General features: G+C 40.2%; 1 protein-coding gene across 3 annotated transcripts in view; it reads right to left on the reverse strand.

Moving 5' to 3' along the window:
* Positions 1-23,784, reverse strand: part of ADAMTS12 (ADAM metallopeptidase with thrombospondin type 1 motif 12) — a 393,951-nt gene that overhangs the window by 242,406 nt on the left and 127,761 nt on the right. For all 3 annotated transcript variants that reach the window (XR_010941915.1, XM_067730476.1, XM_067730477.1), the window contains exon 3: positions 9,590-9,740. Coding sequence is in view for 2 of the 3 variants with exons in the window: in XM_067730476.1 (XP_067586577.1) it covers positions 9,590-9,740 (151 nt within the window). In the remaining variant the exon portion in view is untranslated. The remainder of the gene's footprint in view (positions 1-9,589; positions 9,741-23,784) is intronic.

Consider the following 23,784-nt stretch of genomic DNA (forward strand, 5'->3'; position numbering starts at 1 on the left):
TAAAAGGCTCTGTCCAAGACAGCGGGGATATAGTAGAGTTCAAAAGTGAGGAAGGGTTTGCGCTGGTGGAGCTTACATTCTTGTTGGGGAGAGATGGATAATAAACCAATAAATGAATAAAGAGATAAAATAACATCAGAGGATGACAAGTGCTATGAAAATAACTAAAGCAGGAGAAATGGTTTACAAAGTGACAGAGAGAAAGCTATATAACTTAGTGGTCAAGGAAGACTTCTTTGATTGGGTGATTTTGAGCAGAGACCTGAAGAGCATGAGAGAATGAGCCATGAAAAAATCTTGGGGAGGTGTATTCCAGGCTGAGGGAACAATAAGTGCAAAGGCCCTGGGATGAGCCCACATCCAGGAATGCCTAGGAGGCAGAGAAGGAGGGGACAGTGGCAGGAAGGAAGGTAGAAGGCAACCAGGGACCACATCAAGATGCAGAGTGAGCTCAGGAAAGGAGCACATCAGTCCTACATGGGGGTGGGGGGGAACCTCACAAGGAGGTAGCATTTGAAATGAGACTGAAAGGATGCCAGCAATTTGCCTAGTGGACCAGCTGAGAACTTGTCTTCCCACTCTCCACAGGAAGCTGAAAACCACGTGTGCTCTAGGTTCAGAGACCAGCAGTCGGAGTGCTAACGTGGCTGCAGATGACTGACCTGGTTCTCTCTGACGCACTCATCTTCCAAGGCATCTGCTCTTCTTTACTCTACTAAGAGAACACACCTGTTCCTCCCTAGCTGATGGGTCTCTCAGGCCCCCATCTCTACATTCCTACCTGGACCAATATTATGTTCACCATTGCATCCCCAGTTCTAGAACAGTGTCTGGCACAAGGTAGGAGCTTGTTGAGTAGATAAATGTCACTTGTTTTTTCTTATTTATCCATCCATCCATCCACCCATTCTTCTTCTTTTTTCCAAAACGAGAATTCAAAGTAGCTGTCTTCAGCTACATCCTCAGGCCACATCTTTGTCTTACATATTCCTGTTTGACTGCGAGGTATCAGAGTACCCACTAAATTCCTTCAGGAAGGCATGGATATTCTCAGGGCTTAAACTGGCTCCATTGAGGTAAAATGTAAGTATCCAATAAGCTGCCAAATTCAGCACAGATGGTCAATAAGTTCTGTCTACAAGAGACCCACTTCAGACCTAGGGACACATACAGACTGAAAGTGAGGGGATGGAAAAGATATTCCATGCAAATGGAAGTCACAAGGAAGCTGGAGTAGCAATTCTCATATCAGACAAAATAGACTTTAAAATAAAGACTATTACAAGAGACAAAGAAGGACACTACATAATGATCAAGGGATCGATCCAAGAAGAAGACATAATAATTGTAAATATTTATGCACCTAACATAGAAGCACCTCAATACATAAGGCAAATACTAACAGCCATAAAAGGGGAAATTGACAGTAACACAATCATAGTAGGGGACTTTAACACCCCACTTTCACCAATGGACAGATCATCCAAAATGAAAATAAATAAGGAAACACAAGCTTTAAATGATACATTAAACAAGATGGACTTAGTTGATATTTATAGGACATTCCATCCAAAAACAACAGAATACACATTCTTCTCAAGTGCTCATGGAACACTCTCCAGGATAGATCATATCTTGGGTCACAAATCAAGCCTAAATTTAAGAAAATTGAAATCGTATCAAGTATCTTTTCCGACCACAATGCTATGAGACTAGATATCAATTACAGGAAAAGATCTGTAAAAAATACAAACACATGGAGGCTAAACAATACACTGCTTAATAACCAAGTGATCGTTGAAGAAATCAAAGAGGAAATCAAAAAATACCTAGAAACAAATGACAATGGAGACACGACGACCCAAAACCTATGGGATGCAGCAAAAGCAGTTCTAAGAGGGAATTTTATAGCAATACAATCCTACCTTAAGAAACAGGAAACATCTCAAATAAACAACCTAACCTTGCACCTAAAGCAATTAGAGAAAGAAGAACAAAAAAACCCCAAAGTTAGCAGAAGGAAGGAAATCATAAAGATCAGATCAGAAATAAATGAAAAAGAAATAAAGGAAACAATAACAAAGATCAATAAAACTAAAAGCTGGTTCTTTGAGAAGATAAACAAAATCAATACTTAGAAGTTCAACATTTTTAAGTTCCTACCCTGGCCAGAAACTCTGCCAGATCTTGGGGACAAACCTGTGAATGAGCAGATGTGATTCTTATCCTTGTTGATCTTATTGCCTAGCAAATGACACTGACAGATGTTCATTATATGATAAAGCCTGTGGCAGAGGAAGCAACTGGTGATAATAGTCACAGGAGAGGCACCTAATGCAGATGGAGGGGCAGTCTAGAAGGTTTTCTAAAGGAAGTCATGTGTGAGTCCTAGAGAAAAACAGAAGAGAGTCAGTAAAGCATTGGGGAGAAAATGTTTCAGAAGAAGGAACATAAGGGCAAGGGCTGGAGGCAGCTTCTTTGAGGAATAAACACTAGTTCAGGATGGCAAGGCTATATTTGGAGTTATAAGAGATGAAACTGGAGAAAAAGGCAAAAGTCACACAGAGAAGGAGATCCTAAAACTTACTAAACAGCTGGGTCTTTATTCTGAGGGTACACTGGAAAGCTTTCAGCATGGGAGAAAGATGAGCTGATTTATGTATTAGAAATGTTTCTCCGATTTATAATGGATGAGATCAAGGGCAGGGAGACTTTGCAGTAATTCAAGTGAGAGGTTATGACGTTGAAGGGAGACATATTTAGAAAACTATTTAGGTGGCAGAAATGACAAGACTTGGTAATGTGGGTTGATTGAAGACACGAATAAAAGAAGAAAACCCAGGAGTTTGTTTGCCACACAGATCTTTGAAGCTAGAGACTGAGTCATCCATTTTTTAGGGACAGTATCACTGTCCAGTAAGGGCCACTGATGGCTCCAGTGGTGAGAAGACCAGAGTGGGATGGAGCGATGAGACCACTGCCTCAGTCTCTGCAGGCAGCAGGAGGAAGCCAGAGGTTGGTCAGAACAGGATAAACCTCCTCTCGTCCCCACCCAAGGCACACGGAAGCACAAGGATGACCAAGGGCAAAGCCAGGAGCCACTACTCATCAAGATACCTCACGTGTTTCCCTACAGAGTTGTAGGAAGTGAAGTAGAGTTTAATAGCTAACAACTCACATAACATCTCTTCAAACTTAAAACTTTCTGCCCTATAAGGGAATCATCTTTTAGTTGAAACTGATTCTTTGCTCATACTGATCTAAATCCCCTTCCCAGCCTAGCATGCACTCCCCAGTGTTCTCTGCCTTTCCAGATTCTACCCAAACTTTGGTGCAGTCCCAGCCACTCTGACAGCACATGCTCAGCACAGAGCACTGTAGGAGGTAAAATGAGCAGATGTCATGTTTCCTAGGGAAGCTGTTTCCTGTTTGGGGAGCGGGAATGTATGTACCTGAAATGAGTCAAAAATTGTCAAGTGCTGGGAAAATGCAAAGAAAGGAATTACCGTGGTGAGGTCTGGCTAATGGATAAAGGCTTTTGACTGGATAAATGAGTATCTCATTGCCACAAAGCAACTGTGCTGAGATGTCAGTGCTCTGAGTTCCTGTAGTCTTGGTCTTGGATTTTACTAAGCAAACAAAACTCACTGGGTTACCATTTTATCTTCCCATACATTCACACATGAAGTATTTCCCCAAATTCTCTCCAAAAGTTTTCTCATTCCTCTCACTAGTAAAAGCTTGAAGCACTTTGCCAATCCTCCTACCAGTCCTGAAAGCAGGTAATTAAAAATAACATGACCCTTCACTAAAAGAAAAAATTAAAAGTACAGAACAACAATTAAAATATTAACTACCTCATAGCAAGGAATAGCATGGATCACTGTAGAGTAGCTATAATCATGAGGAAATCAGGTAATCAAGAAATTCAAGATAAGTCTCAGGCAGGTTGTACCAAGAAACTTTGCTCTTAGCCAAGGAAAACTAACAGTGCATTTTAGACTCAACATGGAGTATGGTGCTTGCTTAGATCTTCAACTCACCCAATTTCCATTAAATCGGAACAAAACTATACACAATACCTTCCCAACACGATGTCGGATTAGTGATCTGATATGCTAATTCTAATGAGGGATTGTTAATGTTATTATAATAATTAATATTTGTGCAGGCCACTTAAAAAGCAACTCAAAGATTTCCAAATGACTTAGGTAAGAAATCCACCCAGGACTTCAATAGGGTAGACAAGATATTCCGAAAAACTCTCCCAGTATTAAGCCCCTAACAAAGCTTACAGCATTAAGAAAGGGGGTAAGTCCTTAGAGGTCAAAAATCAAAAAAAGAAAAATACAAAGAAATGAGAGAAACTCAGAGAGAAAAGTAAAAGATGCAGTGTGATGATCTTTTTTTATGTGTCAAGTCGGCTAGGCTACAGTCCCAGTTATTCAACCAAACATTAACCTGGGTGCAGCTGTGAAGCCATTTTCTGGCTGTAATGGAAGTCCATAATTGGTTGACTTTAAGATTATTCTTGATAATCTAGTAGTCCTGGTTTAATCAGTTAAAAGACCTTAAAAACAGAGCTGAGACTTCCTAGATGAAGAAATTCTGCCCATGGACGCTGCTTCAGCCTGTGCCTGAAAGCTGCAGCCCGCCCTTCCTGACAGCCTGCCCACTGATTTTAGATTTGCCTAGCCAGCCTCCACTATCATGTAAACCAATTTCTTGCAATAATCCTCTTAATATCTACTTCCTACTGGTTCTGCTTCTCTGGCTAACCCCGATTGATGCATGAGGCTCACTGCTGATCTGGGGCAACTGCTGCTCCCTACTTCTGCTCTGGAGAAAAGAGGCAAGTTTAGGACTCACACAGGTGAAAAGTCAGATTAGGATCCACTAAGTGAAAATGTGAACCAGAAAACAAAGAACCAAGTAAGCAAACCTAAACTTGGCTCTCGGGGCTTCAACTCCGGGTACAGGGTAGAAAACTGTTCATGGAGAATCTATAGCCACAAGCCATAGATTTGGGACCCAACTCCACCATGGAACATGTGTAACTTCAACACTGAGCATAAAGAGATATCACTTCATATTCACCAGACTGGCAAAATTTATAAGTGAGAATATCAAGTATTAGACAGAATATGGAACAATAGGAACTATTAGATTCACTGCTCTTGAACAACTTTGGAAAGCAATTTTGCATCATCTGGTAAGGTCATAGATGTATATATCCTATGAGATAATGATTTCATTCCACTACTAGGTATACGCCCTAGAAAACCCTGTGAATCTGTGTTCTAAAAAACATGTACAAGATGGTCTGTGCAGCATAATGTATAATAGCCCCAAACTGGAAGCAGTTCAGATCCACTCACAGGAGACTAGTCCAGGTGGAAGAGTCACATAATGGACTATCTACAACAGAGAAAATGAATGAATTACAGCTACATGTCCTGGCCCAATACATATATTAAAATTTCATTTCTTTTCATGGTCTTATCACATATTTTAAAGATAAAACCTGGACCAGGGCTTCCCTCATGGCACAGTGGTTGAGAGTCCGCCTGCCTATGCAGGGGACACGGGTTTGTGCCCCGGTCCGGGAAGATCCCACATGCCGTGGAGCGGCTAGGCTCGTGAGCCATGGCCGCTGAGCCTGTGCGTCCGGAGCCTGTGCTCCGCAACGGGTGAGGCCACAACAGTGAGAGGCCCACGTACAAAAAAAAAAAAAAAAACCTGGACCAGATCCCTACTTACCCACATCCTATATCCAGGCTGTCAACTCTTCAGACCAAGATTTATATCCTATTCACAACTGTACCCACAGAACTTAGGAGAGCACAAGACGTAAAGAAGATACCCAACAGATACTTGTTGAATGAATGAATAAATTTTGAACACAGAAACGCATGCCAAACCTAGGGGCAGGACAGGAATAAAGACGCAGACGTAGAGAATGGACTTGAGGACACGGGGAAGGGGAAGCGGAAGCTGGGACGAAGTGAGAGAGTGGCACGGACATATATACACTACCAAATGTAAAACAGATAGCTAGTGGGAAGCAGCCGCATAGCACAGGGAGATCAACTCGGTGCTTTGTGACCACCTAGAGGGGTGGGATAGGGAGGGTGGGAGGGAGATGCAAGAGGGAGGAGATATGGGGATACATGTGTATGTATAGCTGATTCACTTTGTTATAAAGCAGAAACTAACACACCATTATAAAGCAATTATACCCCAATAAAGATGTTAAAAAAAAAAGAAAGAAAGAAAAAAATGCATGCCAGGAAACAGACCCTGTGTTTCTAGCCTAGTGTCCTGATGCACGAAATCCCAAACCCTGATTTTACCTACCTGGACCCCTTTCTGCCATAGATGACCCTGCAACTGTTGTCATCTGACCTATCTGACTCCCCTTCCCCAGGTTCCAAAAACCATACTTCCCCCGGATACTTCCATCTAAGAGCCACTCAAGTCCCAGTGTGATACATTGCCACCAAAAACCCTAAGAGAAGGGAGCTTGTCAATGTCAATAAAATGAGGTTTTGAAATGTGCTCTAGATTTAATTCCGGCAAGTTGTATTTTCCCATGATTTAACATGGATTCCAGAAAGTTGGAGTAAACAAAGACTTTGACAGTGCTCGGCAAATACAAGGTTCAGAACAGCAAACAAAACTGGTTAAGAAATTCTAGTTCAAATTGATCAAATCGATAACAAAATAGTATCACATTAAAGTTCTGGGGGAAAAAAAAGGAGTTAATTACATTGGGCCATATTGAAAAGGGACTTATTATGAAATTCCTGAGTACCTTTCTATTTGGGAAATAAACATAAGTGAAGGGACACATTTTGGGGAAAGTAATTGATATACTTTCTCTCCTGAAGTACTAGAGTACTTTTAAAGTACATCTTTTTTTCAATACCAAGGGTGTTCCTGTTTTGAACATTATGAAGAAGGAATGTTTTATACAAGGAAAGGTGGTCTTTCTCGATACAATCACAGTAATTCAATCTGGTAGCACTGACTTCCCTAAGCACGAGGTGTACCTTAACGTGGGCTAATGACATGCCTAGTGTTGGTGAATTTCATCCCCTCTGCAGGGTAACATAGTACAAGAACAGTGCAATTACCTGTTTCGGGGAGACCAAGCACATTTCACTATACCAAGATTTTTAAATTCCAAATGTCAAGTATACTTTAAGAATAATCACAAGCACATTAGCTTATTCTGCAATCTCTAGCTGTCATTTTAGTATTGAGTCACAATTATTGTCTTAGGGAGGGAGATCGTCACAAAGAACTGACACTTCCTTAACATCTAGAAATCACACATTTCTTTTTTCTGTTATGTTATGTGGACCGGATGCCAGCGCACTCTAGATTCATCTATGTGGCTACAAGTCACTCTTCATTTCATTTCAATGATTTACTGATTTTCCACTTTGCACCTAACACTATGTTACATACTGTTTGGGAAGGGAGTTCCTACTCTAATGGGGCTTTCCAGATAGTTGATAAAACAAGATTTACATTCAAGGAAGACTTAAAGAATAAACACGACAGAGTATAAAGCCCGAGGTGTAATAGAACCCTGACTTAGGAGCTCGGTTATATTCTGAACACCAACTGCCTCGATGCTTTTGAAAATTCACTCCCTCCTCTGAGCCACAGTTGCTTCTTTGGTGAGAGAAAGAGGCTACATTAGGCACTCTCAAAGGTCCTTCTGACAAAGCTGTTCACTTCTGACATTCTGGGTTTTAAAGAAGTCTAAGAGAGTATCTTTTAGAAGATGTGTGTGGAGAAATTCACAATGCAAAGATTGTTCCAAGGTGGGATTAATCAGAGAAGGTTTCGGAGTAGTGGTGGGTCTTAAGGTTGGCCTAGAAGCACAATGATGAAGTGGTACTGCAAGCACTATAACTGTGGTATTGCGTGTGACCTACTGGGGGCATCACATTTGTAAACCTCATTCTTTTCCTATTCATCTCTTCTGCCTTTATGACTAAACGCATGCCATTCTCAACACATTATTACTCAACTCTACCTCAACAGGGGAGTTATAAAGGAGAGAATGGGTTCAAGTGGGTGGATGAGGAACAGCCTAACTCATTTCACAGAGCAGCCATGACTACAGGAGCAATTTCCCAGCCAAATTCACTCACGGTCCTAGTAACTCCCTCCGCCGTATTCATTACCTAGTGATCTAAAAACGATCAAATCACACATACAAAGTGTCATCCATCACCCAAGATTAATAAGAATTGGGCAATTATTAATAGGAATTGGGCAATTATTCCAACTATTCCAATCCTTCCAGATGATCGGATTGGTGACAGAGTCCTAAAAATTCACACTGAAACTAAATTATCTGGAATGGTACATCAATCAGTCGGACCGACCAGATGATGTGTCTCTTCTCTTGGTGCTTTCTGGAAGGAGATTTAGATAGTAAGTTATCTAATTTAGGTCAGAGTTCCAATAGCTTATTAAAGTTAAGGAATTTAAGCAGCTGTCCATTTTTGTATACAGAAAATAGAGACTCAAAAATTTCTTATTGCTTGCATATACTCTGCTAAGATTACAGAAGAAACTCCCAGGAAAGTTACCATCTATCTTAGGGTCTGGATGATGTCCGCAGAGAAATTACTCCTCCCCTTGTCCTTTCTTTCTCCTACTTGGCAAAGCTCAAGTTCTGAGTCCTCTGAAACCCTTATCAGAATCTACTATCCCTAATTCCTTCCTCATCTATTTTCCCTTTGAGGTCCATGGTTTCTAAATCCTTGAGACACATAAATAATATTATGGATTCCTTTTGGTAACTGTCTCCCTAGTCCACTATTTTTTTTTCCTCTGAAGAAAGGAGAAACTAAATAATATTTTTTAAAAGTCCCAATTTCCAGTGGCCCTTTATGTATAACTATTATCTCCTACATATTAAAGAGAATATGGGCGTCGCAAGGAAATAACTTGGGTCCATTTAGCTCTGAAAACTACCTGAAACTCTTTAGTACAAGGCAGAGAGGAGCAGTTCAGATCATTCCCAAGACACGGGGGCAGATAACATACTTTGTAGTGGACTACAAACAAAACGCAGCCAAAAGAACCTTAGCTGAATCCATCATTTGATAACGTGTTGGTATTTTCTCAGTTTCTCTTCACACATCATTATCAGCATCATCAAATATTTAAATCTGCTTTCCATATGCAGATATGAAAAGCTGTCTAGTAATATTCCATGCTAATGTATTATAACATTGCTGATACTGCAAAGCATCGTTTGTAATTTAAACTATTTTCCTCCAAGGGATTCAGAAGAAGCTTAAAAAAAAATTTACCATTATGAATACCATATAAATATCATCAACTAATGTGGCAAGGATGTAAGAGATACCTTTTTCCTTTCCCGTTAAGAATACAGAGACTTGAGTACAGAGAAGTGAAGGGTACAAGGGTACATATTTTCTGGCCACAGAATGGGGAAGAGGTAACAGATTTGAAGAAAAGCAGGTCTCATTGTAAAAAAAAAAACAATAATAGAACAGAACAAATTCCTCCATCCGGTGAGGAGATTAAGTCACAGTACCCTTTAATCCGCAGGTTGGCTCCTTCATCTCTGGGACGCCCGGCCTCTGCCTCCTGTACATGACATGTGGGTGGTACACTCCCTCAGCCAGCAGATGATTTTTGACAGGCTCAATGAAAAAGTCTCCATGTGGCAGATGGAAAAATCCAGTCTGTAAATACATGCAGTACAAAGGTTTTATTTGAATCAATTCTTTACCAAGGCAAAGAAAATTAGTAAAGTGAAAATTATATAGATTATGATGAGCCCTGAAACTCGTAAGACTGGTGCTTTCATCGTCTGCCATGTGATCTCGCAGAAGAGCTACACGTAAATAATTTAGTGAAATGTCTTCATAGTCATAGTTATTAAATGTTTTGGGGTCATGATCCCTTGAGACGCTAATGGAAAAAGTGTATATATACACACATATCCAAAGGTAGCATACAATTTTTCAGGTTCGTGGATTCCCTCCACCCCTATAACTCATTGCTGGATATCCATGAATCTTAAATTAGTGCTTCCCGGTTGCCCTGTTATGGAACTGGTACTTATAATCCGTATTTCACTGACAACTTTTGGGAACGTTTACCTGTAAGTGAGCAGCGGTTTGACTTGAAGTGTGTAATGCCATTCTGCTCTCAAGGAAACAAAGAAATATAATACTAATTTCCTGATCTGAGTCTGAGTTTCCAAGAGTCTAAAGAGGGCACTCTCATTTCACAGATACGGGAATCAGCCATAAGTTGGAGAATGCTGGGCAATGAGTAACTCTTTTTGGAGTTCAGGTCTAGAAGTGGTATAGCCGACAACTCTGTTTCCTCTTTGGGAAAATTTCCTAGTGCCCATTTAAGATGTTTAGAAATTGCTTTGCCAATGATCTCCTAGGATGGACTTAGCTCTCAGGATGTGAATTCTATATTGATGAAAAAGAGGGCTTGCCCTCGACGCCCCCCTTGCAGCTTCACCTTGAGGTGACCAAGAGCTCAGACTCTGGAATTAACCCAGGTTCACATCCCAGCTCCTCTACTTATTAGCTCTGTGATTTGGGACAAATGACTTGCTCAGGTTAAGCCTTCTCAACTGAAAAATGGGGATAACCAAGGGATGCTGTGAAGATTAAATGAGTTAATACACGTGAAGCTCCTAGAAAAGGGCGTGGCCCATAGTCTTATCTGTTATTAGACTCTTGCCAGATCTCAGATTTTACGTCTTTTCATTGTCTTAGGGTCTCCGTAGTCAATATAGCAGTCCAATGAATATTAAGTTTGCAAAAATAAACCTGGAAAGTTTGAGGTTAGGAAAAATATGAACGGGTCCCAAAGTTCAAGGTCCCTCACCACATGTCAGCAAGCTGGGAATGCTCTGCTACACAGACGAGTCTGAAGATGGGGTGAGCGGGGTCAGGAGGCAACAGGGGCTCTGCGAAGGGAGACGCTCTCTGTTGAACAGGCTTTGACTTGGGGGTCTTTCCAAAACGTTTGCTGCACTGTACCAGTAATACAACCAGATCTAAACAGAAACCTCACAATTGGCTTCCTACTTTGATTACTGACCTTAAAGTATCTTTGATAACAGGGAGAACAGAAAAAAAGGAACACTTTACTGAAAGTCATACGAAGAGCTGTGTGACCTTGAATGGGTCACCCAACCTGTAAAATGTGGATGATGCCTACCACCTCATAGGGCTGTTAGGAGAAGCAAATGAGCTGAAGCTTAGCCGACTGCCATGCGAACTCTTTACAAATGCAGGGTGGTATTATTTTAACTACCAACCCCAGAAGCGGTTATATCTGACTTCAAATTTGCTGGCATTTCTTAGGAGACATGACATTGTTTTTCCTCAGCCTCTTTCTTTGAGGAAAAGCCTCTGGGACAGGAAGCACTGACAAGGTCCAGACTACAATAAACTAGCTGGAAACAGACTTATGCAGGACTGAGACTGGGTTCTATTTCTACTCTGAGACAAAGACCAGGGACACAAAGAGATGGTGCGCCTATTGCTAATGAAGCTCATTTGTTCCATGGAAACGCAATAGAAGGCAAGGACTCCTCGGGGACGGCTGGTGTGGGGTCCCTTTGTGCAACTGTCATCAAACTAATACTAAAGTCCTTGAAGAAAAAAATAACATCAACAAGAAGGATATATTGGTTTTTCTCCAGCCTCAAATTCTGGCCCCAGGTGGTGCAGAAGAAACAGATGGGGCACCAGTTGAGAACATAATAACTGTTTTATGGGCAATATGAATGAGGGTGTCTGAAAGCCAAACAAGCATTTTCTTAAAGGCTTCCTTCCATTTCCGTTCCTGCACAAGGCCAGCTTTGCCAGTGTGTACCTGGAAATCACCTGTACAGCCTAAATATTCCTCAGAAGCTGGATGGAGACTTAGGAGAACTGGGTGACCAGCTGGAGGGGAAACAGAACATCTGCTCATATGCAAGCAGGGCTGTTGGCCCCAGCACCCCGTGTGTGTCACGGAGAAGGGAAGGGACAGGATGGGGGATGAAGGGACATCGCTGGTTCAGGGAGAGTGAGGCGGGAAGATTTCCCAGCTGAGCGGCGCACCTCCCCTCTTCCCCAACATATAAACACAGAGCTTTGTACACCTGGTACCCAAATGGCCATGGGTCACTGGTCTCTTCTCATCTAACAGAGCCAGGTCATGCTCTGGTTAGAGCATATACCGGTTTTCTTTCCACCGGAAGGAAGGACTGGATCCACTCTCTCCCTGAAGCTAACTGCCCAAGAGAGCCACCTTCTTTCACTGCCAGCTCTGCATCTGGACCAAAGAAGCCACTCTTCATTCCAGTCTTCTCGACAAACAGCTCACCTCTTATATCTCTGAAGGAGAATGAGAATGGACTTGAGGGCAAGGTATCCAATTCACTGGGGGCTTGAACAGGTTCCTGGAAGAACCAGAGCGGGATGAGCCGCAGGCAGAAGCTCAAAGCAGACAAGTTTGCACTTTTACCTCCGTCATCTCCTCTTCCTCCTGTCAGTATCCAGTATCCCAGCACACTGCTAATTGTCCTTTGGAAATAAACTCACCTCCTTGTTTTAACTAAGTTATAAATATCTGTGAATGCTTCCTGAGGCTCTCTTCTAAGAATTGTTTTAAATAAGCTGTATTGTGAAGCATTATAAACATACAGAAAGATATGCAAGTTATAATTGTAAAGTCCCATAAATCTTTCATAGAGGGCACACCTAAACGCAGAAACAGAACATTCCCAGCAGCCAAGAAACTTCCTGTTTCTCTTCCAAGTCAATATCATCCCCAAGGGTAACCTTACTCTGATTTCTAACACTAATACATTTGTTTTAAACCTATCCTTAATTCTTTACAGGAAGCATTACTTGATATAAAAAAAAAAATGTCTTCTAGTTCATTTCGAGTGTTAGGGACTGGCCAATGGGAGAAATTTAAGGCAGGGGGATTTCTCAAGGTCCATTAAGCCGGACTCTTCATACTGCTTCCTACCAGTCCTAACCAGTGGGGATGAGACAAAGGACTGAGCTACCTTAGCATGAGTCATTTGGCATTGAACCTCTACTGCTGTCTGCTAAGGAAGGAGGGGGAAGAAGCTTAAGAATCTTTAGTACCAATTTATTTTTCCTAGTGGGAAACCGGTAGTGTCTTACAAGCAATTTGTGAATAGAATGTTCTAGAATTGCAAAGCCCAGAGACCTTGAAGAGTCACCTAATCTATGCTGTCATGCCTTCAGGTTTTACCACAGGTGAAAACGGCAGACCAAAGAATAAAAACAATGGTATTGTAAAAGACATAGGGGGATTTTATCAAAGCCAGCACTCAGGGCCCTGTGTTGTACAACTCAAGGGGGTGCTCTTCACATAGAAAAAAACTGTGAGTGGCGCCCCCTGGAGGTGTGCAGTGGAACACTGTCACTAAAACTCATCAACCGGTCCTGGAAAGAAATTCCTTTTTCACTTGAAAATTCCAAAAGTTAACAAATCAATTTGTTTCTTCCCACGGTGATGAAGACATATGATGTGGAGCCTGGGCTCCACAACCGGAGAGGCCACAACAGTGAGAGGCCCGCGTACCAGTAAAAAAAAAGAAAATGGGGATTTTTGCTTGGAGCATCATAGGAAATGTACAAGGTAAACTCCTTTATCTTTTTTACCTATGAAACCTTCAGTAAAACAAACACTGTTCTCTAATACTTTTTTGGTGTGTGTGACTAGAAATGCTGTATCCTCCCTCAAAGGTGGCACAGGGAGAGAATCACTGAAGCAATACATATGAGGAATCTCTTTAAGTAGAGGGTAAAATCGTCTACTTGAGGCAAGTAGGAAAGGCATCTGGGAAACTGCTCTGAAGAATGGGAGAAGGCACCAACCTTTGACAGAGCCCAGTTGAAGCCTCAGCTGAGATCGTGAGCCACTGAAAAGCAAGTCAAAGGAGATGACAGACGAGGCAAATGCAGAAGAGGTTGTGGTCAGAAAGGGGAATATTAAAGTTTAAGCATTCAGAGTTTGTAAGGCAAGCCTGGTGTGGTAGCATGAATATGGTCCCCAAAGATGTCCAATCCTAATCCCTGGAACCTGTGCATAGGTTGCTTTACACGGTAAAGGGGACTTTGCAGATGTAATTAAGTTAAGGATTTTGAGATGAGGAGATTGTTGACTCAGTGTAATCAGCAGAGTCCTCTAAGAGGGAGGCAAGAGGATCAGAATGAGTAGTAGAAGAGGTAATGACAGAAACAAGAGGCTGTAATGAGACAAGGAAGAGGCCACAAGCCAAGGAAAACAGGCAGCCTCTCAAAACTGAAAAAGGTGAGAAAACAGATTGTCCTGAAGCCTCCAGAAGAAATGTGACCCTAATGACACTCATGACACTCTGAATGACCTTCATAACTGTAAGAGGATAAATCTGTGTTGTTTTAAGCCACTGCATTTGTAGTAATTTGTTACAGCAGCCTTAGGAAAGTCATACACCTGGTGAGTGGCCATAGGAATAGGTCACCAAAGGGAACTCAATCAAAGAATTCTAGGGAAGGGAAGTCAAGAAGGTGAAGGGTCCATGAGGTTAAGGTGTTCACCTTGACCCGCAGTTAAAAATACATTTCACATTGTGACCAGTATATAGCCAAAACCTTTCAGGAGGGAATGCTTCCCTCTTCTGCTATGTAGAAGGCATTCTGATATATTCCATTCTGTGTTATTCAATTTAAATTATGGTTCTAACACACTAAGTTGATTTCACATCCATGTAATGGATTACAATCTGCAGATTCAAAAACACCAATATGGTGGGGAGAGCTTGGACTTTATTGCTAAATCTGGATCTGAGTTCTTATCCTGGTTCTATACTTTCTTCCTGTGTGACCTTGGTCAAGTAGTTGATTGATGAGTCTCCGGCTGTTCATATGAGAAATGGGGATTGCCTACTTGCTAAAGCTGTTAAGAAGAATAAATGAACTGTTGTGAGGAAGCACCTATTACAATGGCTGGCGTGTAGCATTCATTCAAAAATAGTGGCTTCTTATAATATTAGAGAATCTTATCCTAAGACCCTTTGAGGGTCAATTTTTCAGCAGATACTGGAATTGTTTCCTCACCTCCACTCATCCACATCATAAACACTCTTCTAACGAGGAGAGAGACTTCTCAAGGCATCTGCTATTGCTAAAATAATTATTAGAACTCTCTTCCCTTTATGGTGTTAAAAGTCTGTGTGCCTATAACTCCCACTCATCGTCTTAGCTCTGCCTTGTGGAGCTATACCAGATATGTCTAATATCTTTTATACATAATATCTACTTAAGTATATTGGATAACATTTATCATGTGCCACTAAGACTTCTCTTTTCAGCCTAAATATTTTCATTTCCTTCAATCATTTTTCGTTTCTTATTGTGCTAATCCTTTAGCAGTCTGGTTAATCTTCCTGACTACAGCTTGTCAATATTTCTCTAAAAATGACACCAGAATTGGGTATTGAGAGCCTAGCACTCCAATGCCATCAACTTTGGAGAAAAGAAATAGTGGGAAAAGTATTTTTTTTTCCCTTCACAATAATCAAATTCTTCAGGGAAGAAATTGGTAAGGCAAAAATTTGGTCTAATAAGGACTTACTTCTTTTACTAGGGCTTAACGAAATGATCTATTTTCTCCATGTTGTTACATGGAGTCCAGGAAATGGGCTTCAGAATTGGGGAAAATACATAGTGACAACACTGAAGACAGAATGTCTCAGTACTCCCTGAAGTTTAATGATTTTTTTCTTAAACAACACCCTGAATTGACCAGACATCTTTTTCATTAGAGTTCGATTTCCCTGCCATTCTGACCATTCTTTCAGCATCCAAGTGGAGATGGTCGGTAAACAGTTCATGGCAGTGCTGCTTGGGATATGAACAGACCACACCAAAACTAGCCCTCTGCAAACAGTTCCAATCTCTCTGCAAAATGGGCTGGCAGTGTCTGGATGTTATTGCAGGGAGAAAGTTGGACTAAGAGTACATGTGATTTTTTTTTCTTTTCCCAACTTTTTATTCAGAAAAATTTCAGAAGTACAAAACCCCTCAAAGAACGGTATAATCAACATCCATATGTCCCCACTTGGATTAAAAAATATTAATATCCTGCCACTTCTGAAATATATATGCTGCACTATTTGAAGGTAACTTGCAGACACTGTGGCAATTCAGCCTTAAGTACTTTATCAAGCCTGTCCTAAGATGTGGGCACTCTCCTATATAACCACAGTTCCATTACCTCACCTAAGAATTAGTAATCATTCCACAACATAATCCTAATTTCATTCCATGTTCCAATTTCCCATATTGTCTAGAGCTATTCATTGTTTCTTTCTTTCTTTGTTAGTAATCTAGAACTAATCAAGTTAATACAATGCAGTTTGGTTGTTTTATAATAAATTATTATTTTTTTTAAACCTCTGGAACGTATAATTTTATTGGTATATGTTAGACACACTCTTGGATCAACAGTTTTAGGTTGGACTTTTAAATTAAAATCCACTGAAACATAATTTTGCCAAAGTTTCTTAAATTCAGAACTTACAATATACTGATAGTCTCCTATCCCACTAGGTAGCTGATGTTTCATAAAATCCCCTCCTCTTAGATTCATGCCTTCAACTTGTTTATATATTTTATATTATTATGCTCTTGGGCTATTCAGTAACCAGACATCTGTTCCGAAATCCCTCTAGAAAGTTTCCTACATTATTTATGTCACTGCTAAAGCTATTTCCCCTCCCTTAAAAAGCAGCTGCTTTACATACAAAAGAAAAATCATTATTTAGCCAGAATGTTGATAAATGATTCTAGTTTCTTTTCTCTGACCCATCATTGCCTTTTATACACTGATTGGCTTCCTAAGCCTCTTCTGCTCATATGTACCTCAAGCACATAGCTTAAAAAGTGGACTATTTCTTAAAAGCCTGTTATGAAAAACAATAATATTTTGTTCTACCTCTCCCAATCCCCAGAGGTAATGACTCTTGACTTTTTTACCGTATTCTTCTGCAAGTTATCTCTATATTTTCTCAATAACATGCTGTTTTTTTTAAAAAAAAATCAGTTTTAGACATTATCTGAAATACTGTCCCTGCTATAATAGATGAGGATTGGCATCCTTACACAATGACTCTGCCATTTTCCCAGAATCATTACTTTCGTCAAACCAATATAGGTGACTGCATTTACATTTCTGAAACAATGCAAAGGCAAACCTGAAACTCAGCCAGTAGATACTGACACAACTTACTGGCCAGTATCTATTCTAATAGGTTGGTCTCTAAGCCATACAGGGTACTAGTATTTCCTTTCTTGTGTAGCATTTTGTTTTTCTTGGAATTTCTGCTTATCTTTCTTTTCTTATTGCGTTGTCTTCCCTGTTGTTATAATCCATTCTTTTTACATCCTCAACATACCAGCAATGTTCTATGGAGTCCCTCTTTTTCTTGGAGACATCCCTGGAGCTCACGGTCTCCCTGCTCCTGCCTAGCGGCTCACAGGCCAGCCCTGGGCTATCCTATCCAGGGACTTCCCTCCATGGCACCTCCAGGTTAGAGCTACTGATTTATGGCTCTCACATCTGTATGTCTGTTTGTTCCAGCACCCATTTTCAAAACTGAGAAGTTTTTCTGAATATCAGTCCTTTCTGGGTGGCCACTCCCTCTCTCCCCAAAAGGTTTAGGGTCATCTCTTTACCCATGCTCTTTGCCAAATTTCAAAATTATGTGCCTTTGAGTGAGTCTTCTTTCATCCATTGTTTTGGACACTCAATAGACCATCTCACTCTGGATACTGCGTTTTTCAGCCCTTCAGTGATGAAAAAATACTCTTGGATGTTGGATCTTCTGGACTGCTCCTCCATTTTCCTTAACTTTTTCTCTCATCTTTTCCAAATCTTAGTCTTCTTTATCTACTTTTTGGAGATTCTCTCGGCTTTATCTTCCAACATTTCTGTTGATTTCCTATAAATTTCATAAATCATTTTTTTCAGAGATCTCATTCTTGGCCTCTAGCTGTTCCTTTTTCACAGTATCCTCTTCTTGTTTTATGGACAAAATCTACTCTAGAATACTCCCAAGGACACTATTTACAGGTTTTTGAGGTTTGCCTATTTGTCTGATGCATTCCTTTCTGTTTCCTGCATTATCTTCAAAGTTAATTTTTCCTGTTTATTTACCTTGCTCTACTTCTTTCTTGTTGAAGTTTTCCTAAAATGTCTTGACATCCATCCCTATATATGAGGGAGTGCTGAAAAGCTGGTGAAGTGCTCTGTGTACGTATGAAGGACTTTTGACTGTTCAAGTGGGAATCTGGTAGGTACCTAATATTTATGGCTGGAGGATTTCCTAAATGCCAGAATGTAACAGTCTTTTTTTGTGGACCATTTAATTCCTGCAGAGAAGAAAACTCTAGTCTATAGTTTAAGGGATAGACACCTGCCTGTAGTAATTCTGCCTGAAGTACTAGAAGCAGACAACCATTTTGTTTTCAGCCCCATGCCTTCATTCTCCCTGCCTTCCCTCCATCATATCCAGCACTTCTAAGTCCCAAAATGCTCTGTGGTTCCTGGGTCAAATCAACTTCCTTCTTGTCTACATCCCACCAGTATGCACACTCTGGGGTCGGGCTCACTTGGCCATGAAACATTGGTTATTACTTGTCCCACTTTCCATCCTCTAGAATTCTGTCTAAATCTCATGTCCTAAGAAAGCTCCTCTCTTATTCTCTGTTATTATTAGGAAGGAGAGGAAACCTACTGTGCCATCTGTCATCTTTGACAATTTTTTGATGGTTCCAGGAACATTAAAAATAATTAGATTAATAAGATATACTTTTTAAAAATTTATTTATCTTATTTATTTATTTTTGGCTGCACTGGGTCTTTGTTGCGATGCATGGCCTTTCTTTAGTTGAAGCAAGCAGGGGGCTACTCTTCATTGCAGTGTGCAGCCTTCTCATTGCAGTGGCTTCTCTTGTTGTGGAGCCCAGTCTCTAGACACGTGGGCTTCAGTAGTTGTGGCACACAGGCTCAGTAGTTGAGGCTCGCGGGCTCCAGAGCACAGGGTTAGTAGTTGTGGCGCATGGGTTTAGTTGCTCCACGGCATGCGGGATCTTCCCGGACCAGGGCTCAAATCTGTGTCCCCTGCATTGGCAGACAGATTCTTAACCACTGCGCCACCAGGGAAGTCCCAGATAAGACATAATTTTAACAGATTTAAATAAACAATGAGTTAAACCTTCACACCAACATCAAAGAGATTAAAACATGAAATTCATCCTTTTTTTAAACTCAGAAAAATAAGTCTACTTTTGTTTTAATTCACCATTTAAATTTGTTTATACCCAAAATAATTCATAACATAGAAATAACTGGCATAAAATATTAAAAAATCCCTACCAATAATTATACACTAAAATAACATAGAATTCTTGTCAAAATCTATACAGCACAAACAATTTACTCAATTCTGGAAAGCATGTGGTGAGTTCTACAGAACTTTCTGAGGTACCTGAATGACAGCTGAAGTTTATCCACCACTTGTGACCTTTGCAGTGACCTTAACCTTGATGAGAGTGATGTTCTTGGAGATGAACTGGCCTTATGCAAATGTCAACCTGTCTGACACTTAATTCATGACCTCCCAAATTACTAATGAACAGTAATTATTAAGCAAAGCACAACAGTATAATCAAGAATTTCTGATCACAGCATTAACACCAAGAAAAGTGTTATTCTCTCTTTTATACTTTTTCTATAATTCCTAAATTTGCTACATTTGACATATATAATATATATGTATATATGTATATGTGTTGTATGTATATGTTTATATCTAAAACACACATATACATATATACATTTGATATATATTTCTCTTATACACAAAACAATTATTCTGAAAAATTTACCAGTGGCTATCTCTATGTGACATGCTTATTTTATAAAATTAAAAATACAAACTTCTTCCCCTGTAAAGAAGAATTATAGGAAGTGTGGGTGAATATTCTTCATTCCAGGAAGTGGCACTTAACTCCCCCTACCCTAACCCTGCCTTTAGTGTAGCCTATGTTTGGTGACTTTGTTTCATATAGTGGCATACTGAAAGGGAAGAAAAAAAAGTAACTTTCCAATGGAGAATCACAGCCAATGCTACTCCAGCCAGGCAATCAGGGATAGCATCATCAGTGATAAGTTACACTGACAGCATACGCCCTTGATATGAGGTCACGAGAAGGGCACTTTCTCTCTGTTGTGGTCTTCCCCAAAATCCGTAACTCCAGTCTAACCGTGAGAAAAACATTAGACAAACCCAACTTTAGGGATATTCTACAGAATACCCCTCAAATCGTCAAGGTCATCAAAACCAGGTTAAGCCTAGGAAACTGTCAGAGCCCAGAGGAGGCTAAGGAGATATGATGACTAAAATGTAGTGTGGGGTCCCAAATGGGATCTTGGAACAGAAGACTGATGTTAGGAAAAACTAGCGAGCCCTACATAAAGTGTGTAGTTTAGTTAACAGTAATGTACCAATGCTGGTTCCTTAATTATGACAGATGCGCCATAATATGGTCAGATGTTAACAATATGGGAAACTGGGGGCCAGGTATACAAGAACTACAGGTACTATCTTGGCAACTTATCTATAAATCTAAAACTGCTCTAAAATAAAAAGTATCCTTTTAAAAATTACAAACAGGGCTTCCCTGGTGGCGCAGTGGTTGAGAGTCCGCCTGCCGATGCAGGGGACACGGGTTTGTGCCCCGGTCCAGGAAGATCCCACATGCCACGGAGCGGCTGGGCCCGGGAGCCATGGCCTCTGAGCCTGTGCGTCCAGAGCCCGTGCTCTGCAGCGGGAGAGGCCACAACAGTGAGAGGCCCGTGTACCACTAAATAAATAAATAAATAGATAGATAGATAGATAGATAAATAAATAAAACAACTGTGTTAAAATTGATGGAAGGTGAATCCTAATAGACATCTGGGAAGAGAAATTAGAATTTTTTTCCATCATAAAATTGGGCAATTCTTCTGTCAATATGACCCCTTCTATCACAGTCAGACAGACACTCTCACACTTCAGAGGAAGAGAGGGAGGACAACCTCTGACATTTGGGACAATATGGATTGAGAGCCTCGGAAATGCACATTTTTGACCCCAAACTCCACTTGTAAAATTATTTCCTAAATAACTGGTTCAAATAAGGAAAACAGTTGGTGCACAAAGATATCCATCACTGCTTTATTTATAATGATGAATAACAGGACACAACCTAAATGACCAGCAACAGAGAGCTGGGAAATAAATTGTATAGCATCTATATAAGGGGACATTATGTAGCAAGTAAAAAATGTGTTAGGTTTTTAATGATATCGAAAAATGTTCATTATATGACATTAAATGAAAGAATACAAAATTGTACATTAAGCATGCTTTCAACTATGTAGAAATATAGAGAAGATATAGGAAAGAAATATATCTTCTAATGTCAATCATAGTCACCCCTGACTGGTTAGATAATGGTTATTTTCTCTTTTGTATTTTTGCTGAAAACCCTGAATTTGCCACATTGGATATATATTTCTTTTATGGTAAAATAAAGTGATCTTCAAAACATTTGCGAGTGCTTTTCTTTGTGCGATTTGATTACACAAAATTTTTGTTTTCCTCTTTGTGCCTTTCTGAATTTTTCTAATCTCCATATTGGCACATGATATTTTAAAAACCAAAGAGTATGTATAAAATGTTTTATTATACTCTGTAAATGCAATGGTTTGAATGGTAACACACATTTTAGCTAGGGAAAGACTTTTAAGGATACTGAGTGCTATACACAGAGTATGATGTTAGGGGATATTTAATTAGGAAGCATGATTTTAAAGTGCTTTTAAAATACATTCTGTTCCTGATATCAGTCACCAGTTTGTCCAATTACATTGTTAATTACAGGTCCACAGGTGAAGCAGCTGAGAACAGGGAAGAGGGAGTGGGCTTGGAGAATGTACAGGGGGAGGAAGACAGAGAGAAGAGGGAAAAGACAAATACAACAGAAAAGAAAAAAAGGAATTACAGAAAAAGAGGTAAAGGGAAGAGTGGGAAGGATGGAAAGAAGGCAAGAAAGAAAGAGCAAAACATGCACTGCTCTCAAATCTAGGAAATAGGAAGTTGGAAATTACATGAAATAAACTCACTAAAAGGCAATAATAATACAGGGTTAGAGATGTTCTTAATCAGTCGATAAACCAACAGGGTTATATCAGGAAGGAATTTTGTTTAAAAATGTTTCATAGCTGTGAGAAAATGTCCTGGGGAAGAGACCATTCACACCTGCGCTAGTCAATATACAAGAGCTCTGTGTGTAAGGAGACATACAGGTGGTCCCCATGTTGTCCTCGGAGTGGGTTGTCCTGCCCATCAATGGTGGTCCAGGACTCTCCCACTTCCACTTCCTTTCTCAGTTTCACTTGTTTACTGCACAGCGCACGAGGGAGAAGTGTGGATAATTTCTGAAAAGCAAATCTCTAAAGTCGGAGGGGTGATTTTGAAGACAACTGCTAACCCCAGGGAAATAATAATACCACTAAGCTTTTGGAGGCTTTGGGTGATCTAAATCACTATTTCAAAAGTCCTTCTAAATCATAAGAAAGGGAAATTCTTATTACCTAAGTATTTTCTGAGTGTCTGACTTGCCAAGATATTAGCTTTCTATCCTTTGTAAATGACGCAGGAGAATTGTACTTTGCCTGCTTTATAATTTTCGGTACAATTGAAAATGCAAGATGCAGTTATTGGACAGAATACATTCACATTTGTTTTATAGGGTTTATGGTTTAATATTATTATTCCAACTAATTTAAAAGGGTTTTAATGTTTGTGCTTTTCCCTTTATAGCATATTGTGGGTTTTAGCTATAATTTATTTGGTTTAAATATTCCTCATGGGAAAATAGAATCCCACATATTACCATGTTCAGGAACATTTAGTGGCGCGATAAGAAACTACCCAAGTTGTTATACAATAAAATGCACATTGTTAAAAGGAGACAACTAGAAAACAAAACAATATATGTGTGGTAGGCAAAATAATGCCCCCTACTGAAGACGACCACGTCCTAATTCCCAGAAACTGTGAATATGTTGATTACATAGAAAAGGGGAATTAAGATTGCAGATGGAATTAAGGTTGCCAATCAACTGACCTTGAGTGTGGAAAATTAGCCTGGATTATCCAGGTGGACCTCATGTAATCCAAAGGATTATTTTTAAGTGGAAGAGGGAGGTAGAACTAGAGAGATGGCAGTGTGAAAAAGACTCGGCCCAGTATTGCTGGCTTTGATGATAGAGAAATGGAACCATAAACCACGAATGCAAGTGACTTGCAGAAGCTAGAAAAAGCAAGCGACTAGTTTACCCTCAAGTCTCCAGAAGGAATGCAGCCCTGGTGAAGCCTTGCTTTTGGCTCACCGAGACACATTTCAAACTACTGACCTCCAGAACTGTAAGGTAAGGAATCTATGTTGCTTTAGACCACACAGCCTGTGATAATTTGCTAAAGCAGCAAACAGGAAACAAATACAACATTTGTTTGTATTACGTACATCAAGTGCAAAAGGACAGGCTGCCAGCTGGAATTGGCTTGCCAGTTCCAAATAAAGGAAGATTACCTAAACTTCGATGGAAAATAGTACCTAACCCTGGGATTGATGGAAA

Source organism: Pseudorca crassidens, chromosome 3, assembly GCF_039906515.1.
Source record: "Pseudorca crassidens isolate mPseCra1 chromosome 3, mPseCra1.hap1, whole genome shotgun sequence".
In the NCBI taxonomy this organism is placed as follows: domain Eukaryota; kingdom Metazoa; phylum Chordata; class Mammalia; order Artiodactyla; family Delphinidae; genus Pseudorca; species Pseudorca crassidens.